General features: G+C 53.0%; 2 protein-coding genes across 4 annotated transcripts; both read right to left on the bottom strand.

The window, feature by feature from the left end:
- Window positions 1–9,206: 9,206 nt before the first annotated feature.
- LOC146756788 (uncharacterized) lies at window positions 9,207–12,955 on the bottom strand. Its single transcript, XM_085524194.1, has 6 exons — window positions 12,130–12,955; window positions 11,917–11,988; window positions 11,724–11,825; window positions 10,877–11,020; window positions 10,211–10,352; window positions 9,207–10,025 (listed from the first exon to the last, which is right to left on the bottom strand). Exons 1-6 carry the CDS (start codon window positions 12,377–12,379, stop codon window positions 9,929–9,931), a joined length of 807 nt encoding a protein of 268 aa, XP_085380320.1. The 5' UTR covers window positions 12,380–12,955; the 3' UTR covers window positions 9,207–9,928.
- A 3,959-nt stretch (window positions 12,956–16,914) lies between these two features.
- On the bottom strand, window positions 16,915–20,183 carry LOC146756787 (uncharacterized). Of its 3 annotated transcripts, none has more exons than XR_014937393.1 (4): window positions 20,038–20,183; window positions 19,829–19,913; window positions 18,454–18,525; window positions 16,915–18,110 (listed from the first exon to the last, which is right to left on the bottom strand). XR_014937393.1 is itself a non-coding variant. In XM_085524297.1 (4 exons), exons 1-4 carry the CDS (start codon window positions 20,172–20,174, stop codon window positions 18,569–18,571), a joined length of 633 nt encoding a protein of 210 aa, XP_085380423.1. In that variant the 5' UTR covers window positions 20,175–20,179; the 3' UTR covers window positions 18,532–18,568. The 3 variants fall into 3 exon arrangements, 1 of the variants encoding a protein (XP_085380423.1); XM_085524297.1 differs by lacking the exons at window positions 16,915–18,110; window positions 18,454–18,525 and adding exons at window positions 18,532–18,700; window positions 19,457–19,735 and having other exon boundaries at window positions 20,038–20,179; XR_014937394.1 differs by lacking the exons at window positions 16,915–18,110; window positions 18,454–18,525 and adding an exon at window positions 18,551–18,700 and having other exon boundaries at window positions 20,038–20,180.
- Between the last annotated feature and the right edge of the window lie 741 nt (window positions 20,184–20,924).

Below are 20,924 nucleotides of genomic sequence, written 5' to 3'. Positions count from 1 at the left end.
CAGTCCGGCATGAAGGCTGGATTCCCAGTTCGGACCTTCAGGCACATTGGGAGCAACGCTGTCTCATGTGCCTTTACCAGCAGCCGCTGCCCAGTGCTGACGTCAAATCACTGGCTGCACTGGAGACATTAACCAAGGAGTTGTTGACCAAAACTGGTGCTGAGATGTTCGGATCCTCACGGTGCACAGGATGGCTCATCATTTGGTGCCGGCTTAACCCAACGTGCCAGCAGCCAGCAGGGCCCACTTGGGGTCCCGACACAGACGTGTTTCCTGCCCTTGACAAGGAGTGGCATAGGGTCTGGGAGCCATGGCCCTCCGTCGGGTCTGATCAGGACCTGACCTATTGGTGTCCATTTGGTCAGCTGATGGTCTCCCTTCCAATTCTCTCAGTTACCTTTCTAAGAGCACCAAGGGTGGGTAGCAGCTTCTGCGCCTCTTCGTCCCCTGCAAAAGCTCACAGAACTCCATGCTGGCTTTCTCTAATGCTGACCGACTCACACAGTGAGAAGCTCCATCAGCCAGACCTCTCCGCATCATCCACATAATAAGCAGATTGAGGTCCTCATCACACACTCTGTGTCATTTCTTGTCAGCATGTCCTGTCCCATCCCTGGCTCTCCAGCAGGACTGTAATGCTGGGGTGAGCAACACTGGGCACTGTCAGTGTGTTTTTCTTGCAAGCATCTTCCAGGGAAATACGTGCAGGCGTTCCCCACTCTTGGCTGTATCTCTGCAGTGCTGGGTCCTGTGTGATCAGAGTTCTCTGCCCCAGAAGCCAAGTCACTGCTGTGCAGAGCTCAGCCTCGGGGTGAATGTGCTCCTGAGTTTGTCCCAGTGCAAGGACAGCCTTCTCATTGCCCTTTAGGAGCACCTCTGGTGCTGATGGGTTCTCTGCTCTCAGCAACCACTGGATACACGGCTCCAGGCGCGTGTGTGCTTTGTCACCTTGAGCTGTTTGCTCTGATCGCATCTCACCCTGGGGAGCCGGGATTTCCCTTTGGTCTCGGTGTCACTTCGAGACCAGTAGCAACACTAGGGGTCAGAGGAGAGCTGCTGAATGTGTGAGCAAAGCTGCTAATTGAGAAGGAGATCGCAGGCGTGTGACTTCGAAACCCGAATTAATGAGCTTACCTTCACCCTCCTGACTAATGCAGACCTCATGCAGCCCTGGGCCTGCCCTTCTCCAGCCTCCTGCCTTGTTTTGCCTACTCATAGGAAAAGATTTAGCACAGCTCAGAGCCCCAGGCGGCGCTTGGAATGCCAGCAGGAAAGAGCTGCTGGTGTACACAAAGCTCAGGACTGCAGCAGTGGGGCTGCTGGACCTCAGTGTTCTGAACACTCTGATGTGGAAGTGATTGGCAGATGCTGTGGCCGGAGGGATGAGGTGCCTGCAGGGCGTCCCTTGGAAGAAGGTTTGGTGAGGATGGATCCTCTGAGCCAGCATCGGGCACAGGGTGCTGGGTGCAAATGCCAGTGCTGCCCCCTGTCATCCTGTTGGTTTTAAAAGGAGTACAGCTCCGTTTCCAAACGTTGCCAACCACAGGCTGGCTGGCAGCTTGAAGGAACTGCCATGAAATTGGTCTAATGAAGCGTTCCTGGCAGAGCTTCAGGATGGAGAAATTGCAGTTTGTCCTCAACTGAGCTGAGGTCCAATGAGCTGAGTTTCCTGGCTCAGAGCAGAGGCCGTGAGCATCATGTCTCACAGTCTGTGTCACCTGGGCAGAGCCGTTAGGCAGGGGCTGCCAGTGGGGAGATGCCAAAATTTCCATGAAGATGATTGCTCAGATATGCCTGAGTTCAGATGGAGGGGCCCATTGCCCTACCAGGAAGTGGAAGATGCTTGGAGGTGAGGCAGCTCGTGCTTTCCCATGCCTGTAGGACCTTACAGTGCTGTGCCTTTCCACATACCTACCCCACCTTCTTTCTTTCCCATGCAGGGGGCATCATTAATCCAGTGGGTGGCAGCAGATTTCCAGGACAGCCCCACTGCAGTGCGTCTCTGTGGCAGAAGGACACACCAAGCCTGTGCTCTGCCTGGATGCCACCGATGAACTGCTTTTCACTGCCTAAAAAGGTATATGTTGGACAGAACAGGTGTGGGGGCTGCTGGCTTTTTATGCGCTATTCTCATAGATCTCCCCAGGCTGGCGTGTGGAATTGGGGTGCATGGCAGGGATGGCTCCTTCTGGGCTGCTCCCCTGTCCCTGCCTTCTGATTTCCAGGTGCTGGAGCAGGCTGGCTCCATTGCCCTGGAGAGGAGCTGTGGGTGGTGGGAGGCAGCGCTTGGGAAGGAGTCGGTGCCTCCACGCCACGGAGGAACTCCCCAGCCCAACTCTCTCAGTCACGTTCTTCTTCCTACAGACCGGAGCTGTAAGATGTGGAACTTGGTGACGGGTCAGGAAATTGCTTCCCTCAAGGGTCACTCAAATAATGTCGTTTCCATCAAGTACTGCAGCCACACGGGGTTGGTGTTCACCGTGTCCACGTCGTACATCAAAGTGTGGGATATCCGGGACTCAGCGCACTGCATCCGCACCCTGACGTATGTAGTGGGAAGAGTGGCTGTGGGGGACTGTGAGCAGCTCTGGCTTTGCAGAAGATGGTGTGAGGAACTCCTGGGGCCCCACAGGCTGGAAACAGAGCCCAGCTGTTTTAGGATCAGTGCCTACAGCTGTAGGAAACAGGGAGGCTTAGGGAGATCTTGGAATGGAATCTGTGGGGACCCTCTGCATCAAAGGCTCAAAGGAAAGGACCTGGAAGTGGTTTTCAGCCCTTCCTGGGGGTGGCCAAGAGCACCAGCAAGAAGGGATGGGGATTTTCTTTTTTGGTTCAACTAATATGCCACAGGAAGACGACCACATTAACCCAGCTGTATTTGTTGTTGTTGTTTATCTACAGCATGAAGCATTTCACTTGGAAAGTCTCTGCTGCCACTCATCGTACAACAGACTTAAAGCACAGCACTTGGCACCTAGCAGTGCTGTGAAGGGATGGAAAGGCAGCGCATCATTGTGCTGAGGGCCAAGAGACGGTTCAGACAACAGAAGCATTTGTCCACATTTCTGACATGAAGGCTGTCGCCTCCCGATCCGGCGACAAATCAAGGCTGCTGTGTGAAAGTACCGTGCCTCCGCACACGGGAACAGACGGGACTCACACACAGTGTGTAACACCGAATGTACCAGCTTAATGCCACGCCACAAACCTACCCAATGCCCAACAGGGGGGACTAGTCAATGCTGCTCATCAGCCATCAACCCCAGATGCTGGAGAAGGCAGACCATGTTGTGGTGCTGGAGCATGACACGATGGCTGAGATGGGGACACCCACCGAACTGAGGACCCGCAATGGACCCTTGTAAGAGGCCATGCTTTTTACATTACTGTCTCAAAGTTTGCTGAAATGGACAAGTTCAGGCAAGTCCTGACCAAGGTTCCAGGACTGAGACACACAGGAACCAAGGTTCGAGAAATCCCTTTGTTTAGGAGATGGACAAGTCGGGGAGCTACCAAAGGGAGATAAGATACTGATTAATGGCCCTTAAGTGGTCTTTTGTGTTGGCCTATCTCAAGGAAGATGGCCATCTCTGAGGACTAATGTCCCTCAAGTGGTCTTCCATGTTGGCCCATCTCAAGGAAGATTGACAACTCTGAGGAAATCACAGGACTCTGACCTGAGCGGTCCCGAAATGTCTCGAAGGCTGGAAAGAAGGATAAAAAGGGCACGGACAAACCCCAAATTTGAGGTTTTTTGACACCAGATGCCTCACTATGGAAACAAGGATGTTTTCTGTCATCAGATGCCTCTCTACGCGAGCGCCTGCATGCTGAAGAAGATGCCTGCATGCTGAAGGACCTTTGTGGGCATCTAGGTATCTGACCTCAGATTCCTCCACCGTTGTCCTACTGCTGCCTATTATCTCTTCTGGGATTGCTGCTCGAGACTCTGCTCTGAGGGACCTCGCTGCCCAAGACTCCACTTCCTCAGACCTCGCTATTCTGACCATCTTCTCTGCGTTTCATCGATCTGTGGCCTGCTACTTCGCTGCTGCTCTCCCCTACGCTTATTTTGCCCCGGACCAACGTTAACAACGTGCTATGGGACGCTGCTGCATTCAGGAGGTGACTATTCCCCACTGTAACGTAATTCTTGCTCTTTTCTACCTTTTTCTATCGCCTACTTTCCCTTCCCCATCACCCTAATTTTGGCATTTGTCCCTCTCCCTTCCCCATCTCCTCAACTGTCTATTATTTCCAATAAACTGGAATCAACTGTCTATTATTTCCAATAAACTGGAATCAACTGTCTATTATTTCCAATAAACTGGAATGTATTTCCAATAAACGGATCAACATTTGAATGTTCTTCTTCTTAATCTCACCCGGGCATAACATATCAAAAGAACCTTTGCCTCACTCCTAAATTGAAGCGAGACAACCCTACAGCCGGCTGCTGCAGCACTGAGGACCACAGGGCAGCTGGAGTGGGATGCGATGGGACATGGGGAGCTGTGGCTGTCTCCGCTCCCCGCTGCAGGATGGGAAGAGTGGGATGCTCTGGGATTTGTATGGAATAAAGTGGAGATGTTTTGTAGAGGAGCAGGTTGGGATGGGGGGTGTGGGCAGCTCAGCCTCAGTGCATGGTTGGTTATGGAAGCTGGGTGTCTGCCCTCAGAATGTGGCTGTGGCAGCACTGTGGGTTATGGGGGGGAAGCACAGCTCAGCCCAATACTAGATGAACTTTCCAGTCATGTCTTCATGCCAAAGCGGTGCAGATAGCACAGGGAGTGCAAAGGGGAGGAGGAGAGCAGCAGTGTGAAATGGAGCAATGGGCAAAGAGTGTGGGGTGGGGGGAGGAGGGATGAGGAGAGGTCCCCTCATCCACCCCAACCCTGAGCACAGCACAGAGCAGAATGCAGGCAGGCTGAGCACAGAACAGCCCGACACTTTATTTCACAAGAAACAGCACAGGAAAAGCATAACAGCATAGGAAGCAGAGGGAGATGTGAGAGGTAGAGGGGATGGGGCTGTGTTCATCACCGACCCCAAATGCTCGTGTGGCCAGTTTGCCCCTTGCAGGCTGAAGCACAGCACTCAGACGGTTTGGTTACTTCCTGTGTGAAGAAGAAGAGATGGTGTCCCATAGGGCCACGTTCACATCCCAGCCCTCAGCTCCCTGCAGAGTCCCAGCCCAGCCCTGGTGCAGCACCACAAGGAGCACAAGGAGCACAGGGACCCCTTCCAACCCCCAGCCCCACACCGCAGCTGTGCTCGAGTTGCTGCTTCCACCTTCCTGGCCTGTAAGGTAAGAAGAGCCATTGTCTCAGCCCAGTTTGTAGGAGGGAGGCAAGGTTCTTTGATATGCGTATACCTGGTGCGGGAGTAAGAAACAACGGTTCAAACATTGGTCCGACCAGTTTATTACAAGACTTTATCAGGGAGATGGGGAAGGGGAGGACGGACGCTATTATGGTGTAGGGTGATGGGGAAGGGAATGCAGTAAAAATATGAAATAGAAGCAAGGAGTCTCTGTAGGAAGCAAGAGGGAGATATTCACCACCATGGATCCATCGAGGTTTGTAGTTCAGTCATTGGTCTTCAGTCGTGGTGGGTCGTCAGGCGTTGTTCTGTTAATGGTGACCACGATGACAATTTCCAATGGTAGCACCAACTTATTTATATGTCCAAAGTGGTCAAGTCAGCTCTTTGGAGTGACAGCTCAAATCCAAAGTAGTTGAGTCAGCACTCCTTGGAATGGAAGCTTCTGGCTCTGGGATCTTAGCAGAAATTCCTTTGTTCCCATCTTCTGAGCCTTGCCAGCAGATAAGAGGGAGCAGGGATACCCATCCGCATCCTGTTTTTCACAGGGCACGATGGCTTCATTACCCAGATTTCCCACACCAAGCTGGAGCTATTTAGTCCCGGGCCAGATCGTCCGCTCATAAACAGTCCTGAGCACTCTTCTGGAGGCAAACAGCTCTGAAGGAAGGTGCTTTCAAATATTCAAATACCCAAAAAGTGATATTGATTGTCACACGGTAGCACCCATTACTTGCCACTTCAATAAATCATTGAGAGTCTTCTCACAAGAAACACCTCAGGAAGCAAGCTTGGAGCCAGAAAACAAGGAAGGACTCTCACAGCCATGAGCCCCAGCCCTGTTCATGCTGTGGGGCATGGAGCAGCTTTGAGCACCAGGAAGGGGAACCCTGGGAGAAATCGGGGACCTCAATGCTGCCCTGGCACTGGGCAGAGGTGGGGGACAGCGCTGCCCTCATCACTCACTGGGCACCGTGTTGTAGCCTTTCTCCTTCTTCCCTGCAGACAGAGAGATGCATCAGCACAGGTTCACATCACAGCCAGGCTGAGGGCTCCTGAGGGAGCCTCAAATCCCCCCACAGCCCCCACTGTCCTCCTACACCCCTCCACTTTTACCTGCATGGCGTCTGTAGATGATGAATCCAACGCCAGCCATGATGGCAATGGCCACAACGGCGACAACCACCCCCACCACGTTGGGCACCAGGCTGGACTGTGACTGCTCTGGGGGAAGGCAGGGCTGTCAGCAGGGGAAGGGGCAGCCCAGAGCCCCCCAGCCCCACATCCCCTCACTCACCTCATGAGTAGAGGCTGGGCTGGGGCAGGCTGGCGTGCTCCACGCAGCACTGGTACTTGTCCCCGTGCGGGGCACGTACCTCCGACCGGAGCTGTTGTAGTGCACGAAGATTTCGCCATCCACGTACCCCACTTCAAAGAACCAGGGCTGCTCGGGGCCGGAATCCGTCATCCCTATTTCCAAGTACCGCATGGAGTGGAGCTCTGCGGGGTCGGAGCGCGGCGACCCCCCCTTTTTTATTAATTAGCAAGCTACTGCCTATAGAATAACAACACTACTTATATTAATAACATAACCATTATAACTCAATCAAGACCTCGATTGACAATCCTCTAGAAGTGAAAAAAGAGACAAGTCAAACACAGATAACAACATTACTGTTAAACCTACTAAAAAGAACAAACTCGTTTGCTCTGCAACCTAAGTTTCTGCAACCTGGAAATAAATCCATGAGGGTCCCATTGTGTTCACATGTAACTAGTTAGGAAAAGTCTTCAACTTTCATATACTCTGATATATTGATTTTTAATGGCCACTAAAATTTGTGCAACAAATGCTTTTAGGATGCTCATAACCATGCCTTTGAGCTAATAATTGATAATTGAACTTTATGAAGTTGCATGTCAGATAGAACCAGTTTTAGAGGACAAATGTGCTGGAGTATCACTAGGGGCATTATTACTTATTGACCCTTGAGAAACAGCAAACCGTGTTGGTGGTGGCTGCGACAGGCGGTGCCAGCAGGGCCTTCCCTGCTTCAAAGTGCACCTTTCCTCTCTCACCCATCACAGATTCTCTCCTGCATTCAGGGTCTGAAGGATTTCTTCCAGTTGTACACCATATCCGCATGGCCAGTGCGTGATACAGAGCCCAAGTGGAACAGCTGCCTGGAAAACAGAATAAACTATCAAATTTAGTTCTATTAGTATGCACTTTTGTCTCAAGTGATGCATGGTCATATTTTTAAAATCCCAATTAGTTGGGTGTAAGAGACGTATCCATTCTACAATACAGGGTCATCCCTTTGCCTGGGATTCCTTTCCAGGTTTTGTCTTTGCAAATTAAGAAAAGCTAATTAATAGGCTAATAACATCATGAGTGAGCAGTACTAACATACTAAAAGAGCTATTCCCATAGATTACAGCACTGATTACATCAAATCCTTTCTTTAACACACATTTGATCTATGGATAATGCCTAAAATTCTAATTCTTAGAACTGCATTGGTAACAGAAAATCACACACTATGTCAAACCATTACTAATATTATTTATAACACCGCAAGTTACAAAGCAATTCCACTAGGAAAGAAACACACAAACACAGTTATTATAAAGGCTGGATGCTATTTTCTGCCTTGAGATGAGACCAACAACGTATTCTGGTGGTGTTAGTAACAACTGCACAAGATTAGAAGTGTCTAGTGTCATATGAGTATCCTCAGTGAAAATCCATTGAATGATTTGCTTAGAAGCTTCAGATCGTATCCCATAGTCAGTCACAGTCTTACCAGCCTGCTGTAACAATTTCCAATGATGCACTTCCCACCGAGCAGCTCCCTGCTGATCGTCTATCAGCGGGCAAGCGAGCTGAAACACAGCTTGACACGGTCCCTCCAATATCATGTCTCTAATGACTCCAGACCAACGCAAAGGTGGAGGATCGCTACATGTGGGGGGGAATCGCATAGACAGGGGCTGTAAAGACATCGGTGAAACGCTCAAAGAGACTGATGCCTCCTTCATACACAGTTCTAAGTCCTGCAGCTCCTCAGTTAATGTTTTATTATGTTCCTCCAACGCTTTCTCATTCCCACCATTATCCGAGTCGCTTTCACTCTCAGGAGCTTCTTGCTGCTCTGCACACCCCTCAGCCCCCCCCCCCACCGCACCTTCCTCACCAGCCAAAACCGGATCTGCCAGAGACGTTGAAGAGGTCGAGGACGGGGGATTATTCGGGGCTTCTGCGGCAGCCCTGACTTGTGAGGCTGATGAGCAAACGGAGTACGAAACTCCTGGTAACAGGGAGTCAAGTTCTGACCTTGACTGAGCACTAGGTTCGGATAGAGCTTGTACCACAGCAGCAGCGAACTGCCGCTCGGATTGCATATTCTTCAGTGTATTTATTTTGTATTCCTTATTTTTGGAGATAACAAAGTCCCACATATGGTCGACTATTTCTCGACATTCGGCTACAGTGAACATCAGTGCCACCTCCTGAAGGTGTCCATTCATATGAGCCCATTTTACCAGCTCGGATATGCATTTAGGAGATACCTGCTCCCCTCTCTTAGAGAGAATACATTTGAGCAGTTCCTCCACAGCTTCCCACAACATCGTGGCTTGCAGAGAACGGGATGGTACCCCGATGAGAGGTGAGTGCCAACCCCCCCCCCCAGTTCTTTATTGCCCCCGCACCGCGCTGTTAGAGAGGGGAGGTTCTTTGTTCCTTCTCTCCCCGGGTTTGTTCCCGCTGTCACCGAGTGAGCTCTAGAGAGAACTCCGTGACACAAACTCATTGCAAAGTCTAAGCTAGAAGAAGCGTCACCTCAGTGTATCCCAGAAAAAGAACAGCGTTGAGATTTTAATTGGTTTTGGTTTTTTGTTTTATTGAGGGTGGGTTGTTTTTTGTTGTTTTTTTAGGGTTTTTTTGGGGTTTTTTGGTCTTTTTTTTTTGGGGGGGGGTAGGGGGGTGCGAGGGGAAGGGAGAGGGAGGGGACAGTTGTTTGGTTGTTTTTCATATACAATAAAGCTATGCAGTTCCGCTGTCAGTCGCCTCAGAGAGTTCCCGAAGGAGCTCAACCACATTCTGCTCAACATCGAGTTGTTCCATTGAGTGGAACAATGGTAGTCTTGCAGATGGAGCAATGCAGGAATTCTGACAGGATCTCCAGGTGTATCCAGTTCATCATCTGAAAGCTCCGCAACCAAATTGGAAGGGACCAGTCCTCTTGTGCCATCTGTCAGCTCTCCCTGAAACCAGCCATTCTCACCCACATCTCCAAAGACACTACGCATTGTCCGGCAGTCAGAGGAAGCTCGTTTTCTGGGTCCTCATTAGGACCCTCAACAGGAATGTAGCTGTGTCGAGCTAAGAATCTTCAAACTGCTGGTGATACCTGTCCTGGAGAATGCAGGATGAAGGACAAAAGCTCTGCTCTCACATTCAGGGCCATCCTCTGACAGAAGGCAGCACTCAGGACTGTTCCCAAGGATCTCTTTCATGGCTTTGAGTTCAAGCTCCAGGTCTTCCAGATGACCTTGAAGACTTCTGGCCTCTTCAATGGCAGAATGGAACGGACTGGAGCTATTACAGAGACTCTTGTTTGACTGGGTCAGAGTCTGTCTCGTTGCCTTCCCCAGCTCCATCTGCTGCTTCTGCTGCTCTCTTTTCCCTCTTGCACGCTCTGTGAGAATGAGTTTCAGAAAGCACTACTCACTGACAGGAAATAAGGGGAAACTTGAAAGACTTTGCAACCTGAGTCCTGGCAGTGTACTGCCAGCGGCTGATTTGGCCGTCCAGGATCCTGGCACCACAAATGCTTCATTGCCAAATGCAGCAATAAGGTGTTCTGGGGAAAGGCCAACTCACAGGTAGTTTTTGAGCACCCATATCACAGTACCAACGGCCAGCACCTGCGCAGGCAGCAGCATCGCTGAGACCGTCACCGGAATGCGGCGCTTCCGCACAGATCTGTGAGCAGCAGCCTCTGTGCTTTTGCCTGTGTTCATCCCTGGAAGAAATGAGACAATGTCCCACGTTACCTTCAGCTGCGCTACAGATAATCTCTCAGTGTGCTTCATGGACCCAAGAGGTCATTTTGTCAGTGGGTGCCTCCGTCTCTGGTGCCGAAGCACCGGAGGACAAGAAGGATTGCTTCCACCTCTCGTTGGGTACGAAGAGGCTGCACAGGCACTACCCGTGTCCTCCTCTGGGCCGAGAGCTGGGGCTGTACTCTGGGGTCTGGGCTTGGTCTGTGGGGAGAGCTACAGAGCAGAATCCCTCATGCTTTTCCTGGCATGCGTGTCCTGAGCTCTCCTGTGGGACGCCCCCCAGGCTGAAGGTCAGGCTTCAGCCAGCACAGGGCACAGCCAGAGCCAGCCCAGGGGAGAAACACTCCTGCTTCTTTTACATGTGCTCTATGCTCACACGCTCAGGTCTGGCTGCTGACCTGGTGTGCAAGAGCTGGCAGCAAGAGCCTGCAGGCACGCAGTGACTCTGGTTTGTGACACCGTATGATCATGGGACAGAAATTACCTGGCATGCTGGTTGGTGCTGCCTGCATTCCTCTGTCCGGGATGGGCAGTGTGGGATATCCATCTTCCTGGAGTGCATCCGGGACCGGCAGTGTGGGATATCCACCTTCCTGGAGTGCATCCCGCTCACTTTGTTGGTCCGTTCCTTTAGAAAGAAAGCAGGGCAGTAGGAGTGGGATGTCACGTGCCCTCATCAAAAACCGAGCTTCTCCAATCCCGAGCTCAGGTAAAGTCCAGGCCCCCCACCCCCAAGTACACTGTGAGCCCCTCTGTTACCCAAAGGCATTTGGGCCCTCCCAGCTATTGGACAATGCTGACTCCCTCACACCTCTTGAGGAATCAGCTCCTGTGCAAGGCCCTCACATTCTGTGCTGTCACCAGCCCATCACAGCCAGGTAGCTGCAGGCTGAAATCCAAGCTCTAACACACAGTCCAAGCCTTCAGAATTAGCATCTCCACCTCATTTCCAGCATTAGCAAAGGCAGCCAACCCTGCTCGGGATGCTCCTCCTGCCTTGAACTTGCTCAGCTGCACGGAGGGCTTTGGATGAACAGAAGCACAGCGCTTGCCACTTGCTGCCATCTGGGTGCCAACGACTGCACAAAGCAGCTCTGACAAGTAATGGTTGTGCTGGGGGAGCAGCTGCCTCTGGGTCTTGGCTGGATGCAGACCATCTGGCAGCAGACCAGCTCTGGTGCTTGACAGCACCTGCAAGGTGATACATGGAACACGGCTGCAGCACGGCTCTGACCCATTCCTTCCTGCTGTGCAGGCTACAGCCTGCCCACACCTGCATATCACACCTCAGCTTCCCAGGTCCCACAGCGAACAGACTGAAGTATACCCACCACGCTCTGCCTTCTCCATTTCCTTCAGCAGTTGCTTCAGGAGACGGGATGAGCCCTGAGAGTATTTTCCTCGTTTGTATTCATCCTCTTCTCTTTCCGGACCTTAACAGAATGTATGAAGTTAAATATCATGTGCATGAAGTTTTGAAGATCAGCGGCGAGTCAGACAAGTCAGTGAAGACAGAGTACTCACTGCTGGGATTCCAGCTGGGCTCCAGCACAGGAGGAAACCGATGACCGGGCAGGGCCCACACTGGGGGCACTTCTGCAACCAAAGACCCATGAAAAGTTTCAGTCACACACTACAGCATCAACTGAGTAGCAGAGCGTACAGGGGACTGTGCCATGAAATGGCACTGAAACGGGCAGCAAAAGCTCTCTAAAGAATTTCAAAGCTATGACGTACCTGCGCGATCCGACAGAGTTTCAGTTCCAGATCTCAGAGAGGAAGCTGGATCAACTCCTCTAATCAAATCTGCAAATGAACACAGGACAAAGCAACTGCTACTGAGCATCCCTTCAGCCACAAGGTCACAGGATGCAATTAAAGCCAGGGATTCCTTCACAACACTATTCTCTCCCTTCCGCACAGGGAAACAAGGGGCCTGGGAGAGCAGGAAGGATGCAGATAAGGAGTGAGACCTCACGGAAGTCATCAGGCAAGGAGGAGAATAGATGTTGTAAATACCAGAAGAGGAGTTGCATCCCCCTGATAAGAACAAGAGGGGGTCTGCATGCTAAACAACTATTGAATATGTATCAGAATTCCGAGAAATCATTGACTATGTATGAGATGTACCTATATCTGTGTCACGATTTTACAAGTCCATGTGCAAGTTTGGTGGAGCTATCCCCCTTGCACCCAGCACTGGAATAAACATACCTGCTTTATAACCCATCTATGTGTTATAGAGTTTGATTCCGCAAGTCACTTACACCCCATATTTTCCCTAACAGCCACACTGGGTTATCTGGATTCGTTACATTTATCCATTGTTGCTGGCAGATGTTTCTCTCTCTCTCTCTGTCTTTAATCCCCACACAGCCCATCTTCCCAACTGTGGGTTTCGGTTAGGAGGTATGCACCCATAGGGTCCATGCCCTACTTGTAGATATTTATCCTGCCCAGCCCCAGGTGCCCAATTTGAGGCAATAGTTGCACATCCCTAATAGGCACAGTAATATGAGCCTGGGTGGTTACAGTATCCCCTCCCTAGGTTTGAGCTTAGGCAAAAATAGTAACCCTTTTGGTTTAGACTGGGCTGTATAGGTACCAGGTCCCACAGGGATGTAAGGAAGCTTGGTGTGGGTGGCGTTGTGCTGCTATACAAAATGTGATCACTGTGAGAATCCCCACGTACCAATGGATACCCCTAAGGCCCATCTTTCCCCACAATTCACTCCTCTGCCTCACTCGTCAACTGGGTTGCAACCAGCTACGAGGGGTTTTTTTAGTTCTTCTCAGCAGCAGTAGTGTTCTTCAGGGGAAGCCTTTACCTGGAATACCCATTGGGCTTGTCGCATTGTGAGTTTCAGGTCGTCACTCCCGGGAGCTACCTCCCACTTCTCGTCACCGATGGGTCCTTTAACACGGCTGGCATGAGTCCATCCTCTCTCTGCGGTTCGAATAGCTGTTTCTGCAGTAAATAAAACAACATAGGGACCTTCCCCTTGTGGTGTTAGTGTAGCTTCTTTCCAAGTTTTTATTAGGACCCCATCCCCCGGCTGTATCCTATGGATTGCTATCTCCAATGGGGACTGCTGTGCAATCAGATCCTTCTTGTAGTTCCTTGCACCCACTCATTAATTGTATAAGATTTTAATTGATCATCTTGTAAATGGGGGTGACCAAGAGGTATTTCAAGATTATAGGGCATACCATACAGCATTTCAAAAGGTGAAATTCCCAGATCAGTTCTGGGCTTCACACATATATTTAACAGAGCTAACAGCAAGCATTTTATCCAAGATGTCTTAGTTCCTATCATTAATTTTCTAAGTTGTTTTTTAATTTCCCCATTCATTCGTTCTACTTTACCAGAGCTCTGAGGGTGCCAAGGAGTATGATATTCCCATTTAATCCTTAGAATTTTCATTGTGTCACGTGTAACCTTTGACACAAAATGAGCTCCCCTGTCAGAATCTATTGCTTCTCTAATTCCATATCGAGGAATTATATTTTCTAATAGTACCTTCACTACTGTTTGTGCTGTAGCCCTTGCCATAGGGAATGCCTCAACATAGTTTGTAAGATGGTCTACAATCACTAATAAATATTTATATCTCCCAGTTTTAGGGAGTTCAGTAAAGTCCAACTGGATCCTTGCGAAGGGTCGATAAGCCAATTCTCGCCCTCCTGGGATTCTTTTTCTCATATTCTTTGCATTCACCCTCCAGCAAGTCATATGTCCATTAACAATCCCCTTTGCTATGTTATATACCCCTGTACACATAGAATTATTGGCAAACTGATCCACTAAGGCCTGAGTACCCCAATGTAACGTGGAACCTCCGTAACACCCTCATAGCTACTGATTTTGGGGTTTCCCTTCGTAACACGGCGCCTGGTGGCCGCTGTGCTCGGGAGAATAAAAGCAGCTCGGACCGCCCCGCCCGCACGGGACCCAAGCCGCCCGGCGACCCATCAGGACGGCCTGGACCCGGAAGCGGACCGGACCGGCGGCGGACCGGCGCCGCGGGGAGAGTGCGGGTAAAGGAGAGAGGGGAAGGTCGGGTCTGTGCTCCCGGCCCCCTGGCAGACGGGGCCGTGGGTTCAGGTGGGGTTATGTAGGGCGGTGGTGACACTGGGACTTCTAAATCCCTTCTCCTCCCGCCCTCCTTTTTCTTTTAGGTGATATAAATGCCTCCTCGGCTCTGAGGCTATCCAGAGGTGGGCAGACTCACTTTCCTCTGAACTAAAAGACTCCTTAGCATTTACACAGAGGATAAGGGCCTGACATACCCAGTCCTTAGAGGAGCCAAAAAGGGGCCAACATACACTCTCCCCTTTTATGGCCTTATTGCCCCATACTTCTACACAATAATGAATCATTTTAACTTTACTTTTTCCCCGCCTAGAAGGGGAATCATTCCAATTCTTAATCATGAGTCCCAATGGACTGTCTGGGGAATACAGGGTATACCTATAACCTCACCACTAGTTGTCCCATCTTCCTGCAGCACCTTCACACACACACACACACACACTCACGCACACACACACGCACATACATACGCACGCACACACACACAAATGCACATGCACACACACACACACGCACACGCACACGCACGCACACACGCACATATGCACACACGCACACACACACACACGCACACACACACACTCACGCACACACACACGCACATACAGACGCACGCACACACACACACGCACACGCGCACACACACATGCACACGCACGCACACACACACACGCGCACATGAACACGCACACACGCACACACACGCACGCAAACACACACGTACACACACACACATGCACGCACGCACACACACGCACATACACACACACACACACATGCACGCACACACACGCACGCACTCACGCACACGCACACATGCACACACACACATATACACACACGCACACACACGCATACACACACACACACACGCACACACACACACACACGCACACACACACACACACGCACACACACACACACTCACACACACACACACACTCACACACACACACACACACACGCACACACACACACACACACACACACACGCTCACACACACACACACACACACACACACACACACACACACGCACACACACACGCTTCCCCCTTTTCGTGGCCCGGTCCCTCGCGGGATGTGGGAACCGCACTACCGACGGGTCCGCACTCGCTTCGCCCGCAATTGGACGTCTCAGTCGTTGTGCCCCGGGGAACCCAACCCAACCGAACGGCTTCACCGGCCTATACTTACCCACCCCGTGGGTCTTCGTTCGGCCTTCGTGCACAAAGATTACTAGGGGTTAACCGGTTTGCTTGTGCCCTTATTTTAGGTTCGTCGGTGAAGGGTTTGAGGAGCAGTTTCCCCGTCGCCAGGTGCCTTCGTTCCCCGTCCCGAGCTCGTCCAATCCGGAGCCGGTGGGGGCGGAGCGGCGTAACCAGGAGCGGGGAGGGCAGGAGCCGCGAAAAAAAAAGCGAGAAAGCGGGAGCCGAGGGGCGGTTACAAAACCCGGCAGCCCGCTCGACCCCGGTCCCGCACAGCCCCCACCCCCAGCAACATCCCCCCAAACATTGACAAACTGTGACACCCCACACAATGAACAAACGTTTACAAACTGTGACACCCCACACAATGAACAAACGTTTACAAACTGTGACACCCCACACAATGAACAAACGTTTACAAACTTCTTACAATAGGACCCCAAAGGGGTCCATCAGCCCCCTGCCGGGCCCCCCCGTGCCCCCATGAGGTGCCCCCCACCCAACGCTCCCCCGGTGCCAGCCCCACCCCACAGCAGCACCACCGACCCCACACGGCAGCAGCCCCAGACGCCGCCGCCCCACAGGGCAGGCGAGGAGGGTCCAATGGGGGGGGTCGGGGGATAAAGGAGGTGGGGGACGGGGCTGGGGGGGGAATGGAGCACGGACGGCAACGGGAGCACGGCCCTATAGGGGAGCATGGATGGCTATGGGATCAGGGCCCTATAAGGGATCACGGCCCTATATGGGAGCCGTGGTGCGACTCCATGGGGCTGCCGGCCCTGCTGAGGGCTCTGCTGCGGGAACGGAACCATAGGACCGAACTGAACGGAACGGACCGAGCCGGGATGGGACAGAACCGAGCGGACCAAACCGGGACGGCAGGTATGGGAATGGGGGGGGGGGCAACGGCAGGAGGGGGCAATGTGACCGGGGGGTCACCTGGGGTCAGTGTCACTGGGGTCACCATACTGTGGGGGTGTCCCCATCCCTGGTCGCCATTTGCCATGTTCCACCATGTCTGTGTGTGTCCCCAGGTGTGTCGGTGTCACCACGGCTCAGCACAGCGTCAGCAGGACCTCCCTTATCAGCAGGACCCCCCCCATCCCCCCATCCCGCCTTATCACCATGTCCCCCCCTATCACCACCAAGCCCCTCCTTCTCACTATCACGACCCACTATCGCACCACCACAGCGCCCCCTGTCGGCCCGCCCCCCCTTATCAGCCCGCCCCCGTTTCCCGTCCCCGTTCTGCCCGTTCTGCCGCCGTAACGGGGAGTCCCGCGCGGTGTGGAGCAGCCACGCTCTGAAGGACGCGCGTGGCCGCGTGCTGTGCCCCATCCTGCGGCGCTACGTGTGTCCGCAGTGCGGCGCCACGCGGGACAACGCGCACACCAGGAGGTTCTGCCCGCTCACCCCGGCGTCATATCGCTCTGTGTATGCACCGAGAGCACGGGGACACGGGGACGGCGGTGACTGATAGCAGGTAATGGGGTATGGGGTTATAGGGGCTATTAGGTGATGGGCTTGTGGGTTATCGGGTTATTTATGGGGTTGTGGGGGTTATGGGGTTATTTATGGGGCTATGGGGTTGGCTATGGGGTTATGGGGTTATTGGGGTTTGGGGTTGTGGGGTTATAAGGGGTTATGGGCTATAGGGGTTATGGGGTTGGCCACCACATATTGTACTGTGTGTGTCGGGGCAGTTGTGGTGGTGATGATGTTAATTAAGGCCGTAATTACTAATTACTATTACTAATAACGCACTCTGTGTCATCCCCAGGCTGTGCTGAGCGCAATGTGGGACAGAAGGCAGCAGCTGGGCACCAACTGTGCACCATCATTAGTGCACTATCACTTGTGCACCATCATTTGTACACCATCAGCTTTGCACCACCGCTCGTGCACCATCATCTTTACACCATCACTTTACACCTTCAGTTGTGCATCATCACTTGTGCACCATACCTTTGCACCATCACTTTGCACCACTACTTTGTACCATCATTTGTACAACATCACTTGTGCACCATCACTTTGCAGCATCCCTTTGCACCTTCAGTTGTGCACCACCACTTTGCACCATCACTTGTGCACCATCAGCTTTACACCCCCACTTTACACCCCCACTTTACACCCCCACTCTGCACCAGGAGCAGAGCTCAGCAGCTGTTCCCTGTTGTGTTGTTGTGTTATTGTGTAGTTGTGTTGTTCCAGCCCTGCTCGCACTCGTGTGTTTATTGCACCATTATGGGCTTTTTTCCCCCAATAAAGCCCCACTCACAGCTGCAGCTTCATCCTGGCTCGTCCCCCTCCATCTTCCTCCTCCTCTTCCTGCTGTTGTTCACCCCCCGGCTCCGCTCACGACGGAGCCGCAGCAGCGACTCCAGGGCACGATGGGTGCTCATCACACGGCGGCTGTAGGATAATGGGACCCCATAGGGGATAATGAGACCCCATAGAGACCAATGAGACCCCATAGGGGGCAATGAGAGTCCCCATAAGGGACAGTGAGACCCCATAGGGGATAGTGAGACCCCTATAGGGCACGATGGGCGCTCATCACACGGCGGCTGCAGGGACAATGAGACCCCATAGGGGACAGTGAGACCCCATAGAGACCAATGAGACCCCATAGGGGATAATGAGAGCCCACAGGGGATAGTGAGATCCCACAGGGGACAGTGAGACCACACAGGGGACAGTGAGACCCCATAAGTGCCAATGGGACCCTAACCCTAACCCCCCCCCCAGCACTCACTTGAGGTTGGACAGCTCGAGGATCAGCCCCCCCAGCACCGCAGACGCATCCTCACGTGGTGCCACCTCATTCCTGGGGGTCAAAGGGGGTGAAAATAGCACCAATCCGGGGCTTTTTAAGCCCAAAATGAGCTCTGGGTTCTGGTGGGGGGAGGGGGGTCCAACCTGGGGGTGCAGCTGGGTGAGGCCGGGTCCCCATCGGCGTCCACAGGGCACAGAGGGGCTGCAGGCTGGGAGGGGGTGGGGGGCTGGGGGGGAAATGGGGTGAAATGGGGGCAACTGGGGATGAACTGGGGGGAACTGGGATGAACTGGGGTGAATGAGGGTGAATGGGGGGGGATTGGGGGATATGAGAGTGACTTGGGGGGGGACTGGGGTGATGTGGGGTGAATTGGGGTGAATGGGGGAGAATTGGGGGGGTCTGAGAGTGACGGGGGGGAACTGGGATGAACTGGGGTGAATGGGGACAAATTGGGGGGGATTGGGGGAACTGAGGGTGACTTGGGGGGGGACTGGGGTGAACTGGGGTGAATTGGGGGGGATTGGGGGGATCTAAGAGTGACTTGGGGGGGAATTGGTGTGACTTGGGATGATTTGGGGGTGAATGGGGGGGAACTGGGGTGAACTGGGGCACCAAGGGCTGAACTGGGGGGAACTGGGATGAAATGGGGTGAACTGGGGGGATCTGAGGGTGACTTGGGGGGGAACTGAGATGATTTGGGGTGAATGGGGGCAAATTGAGGGGGACTGGGGGATATGAGAGTGACCTGAGGGGGGACTGGGATGAATTTGGGTGATTTGGGGGTGAATGGCGGAGAACTGGGGTGAACTGGGGTAAGTTGGAGTGATTTGGGGTGAACTGGGGTAAATTGGGGCAATCTAGAGTGGAATGGGGGGTAAACTGGGGTGAACTGGAGCTCTATGGGGTGAAGTGGGACAATGTGGGGTGCAGTGGGGTGCTATGGGGCTGTTCCCTATGGGTTCTCATAGTACTCTGGCATTACCTGCAGCAGCTCGGTGTCCCCCCCTGGCACCCCACTGTGCTCCGGTGCTGAGATGTGGGGCAGCCCCACAGTGCCAGCCCCATAGCGCTCCTCACGCTCTGCCCCACAAGTGGGCTCCACTTTGGCTGCCCACTCCCCCTCCAATGGCTCTTTGGTGGCCTCAATGCATTCTGTGCCCCCATCGGTGTCACTATGGGGCTGTGGGGTGCTATGGGGCTGTAGGTCCCCCATATCAGGGCTGTTCTGGTCCTCCTGCTGCTCGCAGCCATCCATCCCATCCTGGAACAACCCCCCCCATAACCTGTGTGCTCCCTGCCCCATAGCCATGGGGAGCTGTGGGGTGATGCTGGGGGGGCAGAGGCCCTGTCCTACCTGTGCCAATGGGGCCGCTGTGGGGCTGAGCTCCTCCATCACGCTGAGCTGTGGGGTGGCTGCTGGGCCTCCGTTATCAGAGCGGCTGGGAACCAAACAGACCCCAAACCCCATCAGCTGGGGGTCACCAGGACCCATTGCTGGCCCCAGGCCCCATTCCTACCTCCAGCCCCCCCTCTGCCCCCCACCCTCCCATTTCCCCCCATTACCTCTCTGTTCCATCTCCATGCACTGAGTCCATCCCTCCGCCATTGTCCAGAGCGTCGCCTCCAATCATGGCCCCCATACTGATGTCCTCCATATTGGTGTCCCCCCCATTTATGTCTCCCCCATTGCTGTCCCCCATATTGCTGTCTCCCCCCTTGGTGTCCCCCATATTAGTGTCCCCTCCACTTACATACCTCTCATTGCTGCCCCCTCTATTGGTGTCCCCCCCATTTCTGTCCCTCTCCTTGATGTCCCCTCCATTGATGTCCCCCTCATTGGTGTCCCCCATATTGCTGCCCCCTCCATTAGTTTCCTCTTCCTCGGTGCCCCCCATATTAGTATCCCCCCCCTTGGTGTCCCCTCTATTGATGTCCTCCCCCTTGGTATCCACTCCATTAGTGTCTGCCATATTGGTGTCCACCATACTGGTGTCCCCTCCCTTGCTGTCCCTCCCCTTGGTGTCCCTGTCCCCTCCATTTTTGTCCCCTCCATTGGTGTCCACCATATTGGTGTCCGCCATATTGGTGTTTGCCATATTGGTGTCCCCCCCCTTGGTGTCCCCTCTATTGTTGTCCTCCCCATTGGTGCCCCATCCAATCATGTCCCCCCCCTTGCTGTCCGCCATATTGGTGTCCCCTCCATTGTTTCCCCCCTCATTGGTGTCCCCTCTATTAGTGTACCCTCCATTGATGTCCCCCCCCTTGCTGTCCCCCATATTAGTGTCCCCCCCATTAGTGTCCTCCATATTGCTGTCCACCATATTGCTGCCCACCATATTGCTGTCCCCCATATTGGTGTCCCCTCTATTAGTGTCCCCTCCATTTGTGCCCCCTCCATTGATGTCCCCCCCCTTGCTGTCCACCATATTGTTGTCCCCACTATAGTCGTC

This window comes from Coturnix japonica, chromosome 26, assembly GCF_054131305.1.
Source record: "Coturnix japonica strain WE chromosome 26, WE-NBRP24, whole genome shotgun sequence".
Taxonomy (NCBI): domain Eukaryota; kingdom Metazoa; phylum Chordata; class Aves; order Galliformes; family Phasianidae; genus Coturnix; species Coturnix japonica.
This window is presented reverse-complemented; position numbering and strand designations above follow the sequence as displayed.

Coding starts and splice junctions, on each gene's coding strand:
- LOC146756788 (XM_085524194.1), bottom strand. CDS start 12,379: ATGACTTCCGTGAGGTCTCACTCCTTATCTGCATCCTTCCTGCTCTCC. Junction 11,989..12,129: donor AACTCTGTCGGATCGCGCAG/GTACGTCATAGC, acceptor CTTTGGTTGCAG/AAGTGCCCCCAGTGTGGGCC. Junction 11,826..11,916: donor GCCCAGCTGGAATCCCAGCA/GTGAGTACTCTG, acceptor CATTCTGTTAAG/GTCCGGAAAGAGAAGAGGAT.
- LOC146756787 (XM_085524297.1), bottom strand. CDS start 20,174: ATGGGGGACAGCAATGGGGGAGACATAAATGGGGGGGACACCAATATG. Junction 19,736..19,828: donor CAGCGGCCCCATTGGCACAG/GTAGGACAGGGC, acceptor GGGTTGTTCCAG/GATGGGATGGATGGCTGCGA. Junction 18,701..19,456: donor GGGACACCGAGCTGCTGCAG/GTAATGCCAGAG, acceptor TTTCCCCCCCAG/CCCCCCACCCCCTCCCAGCC.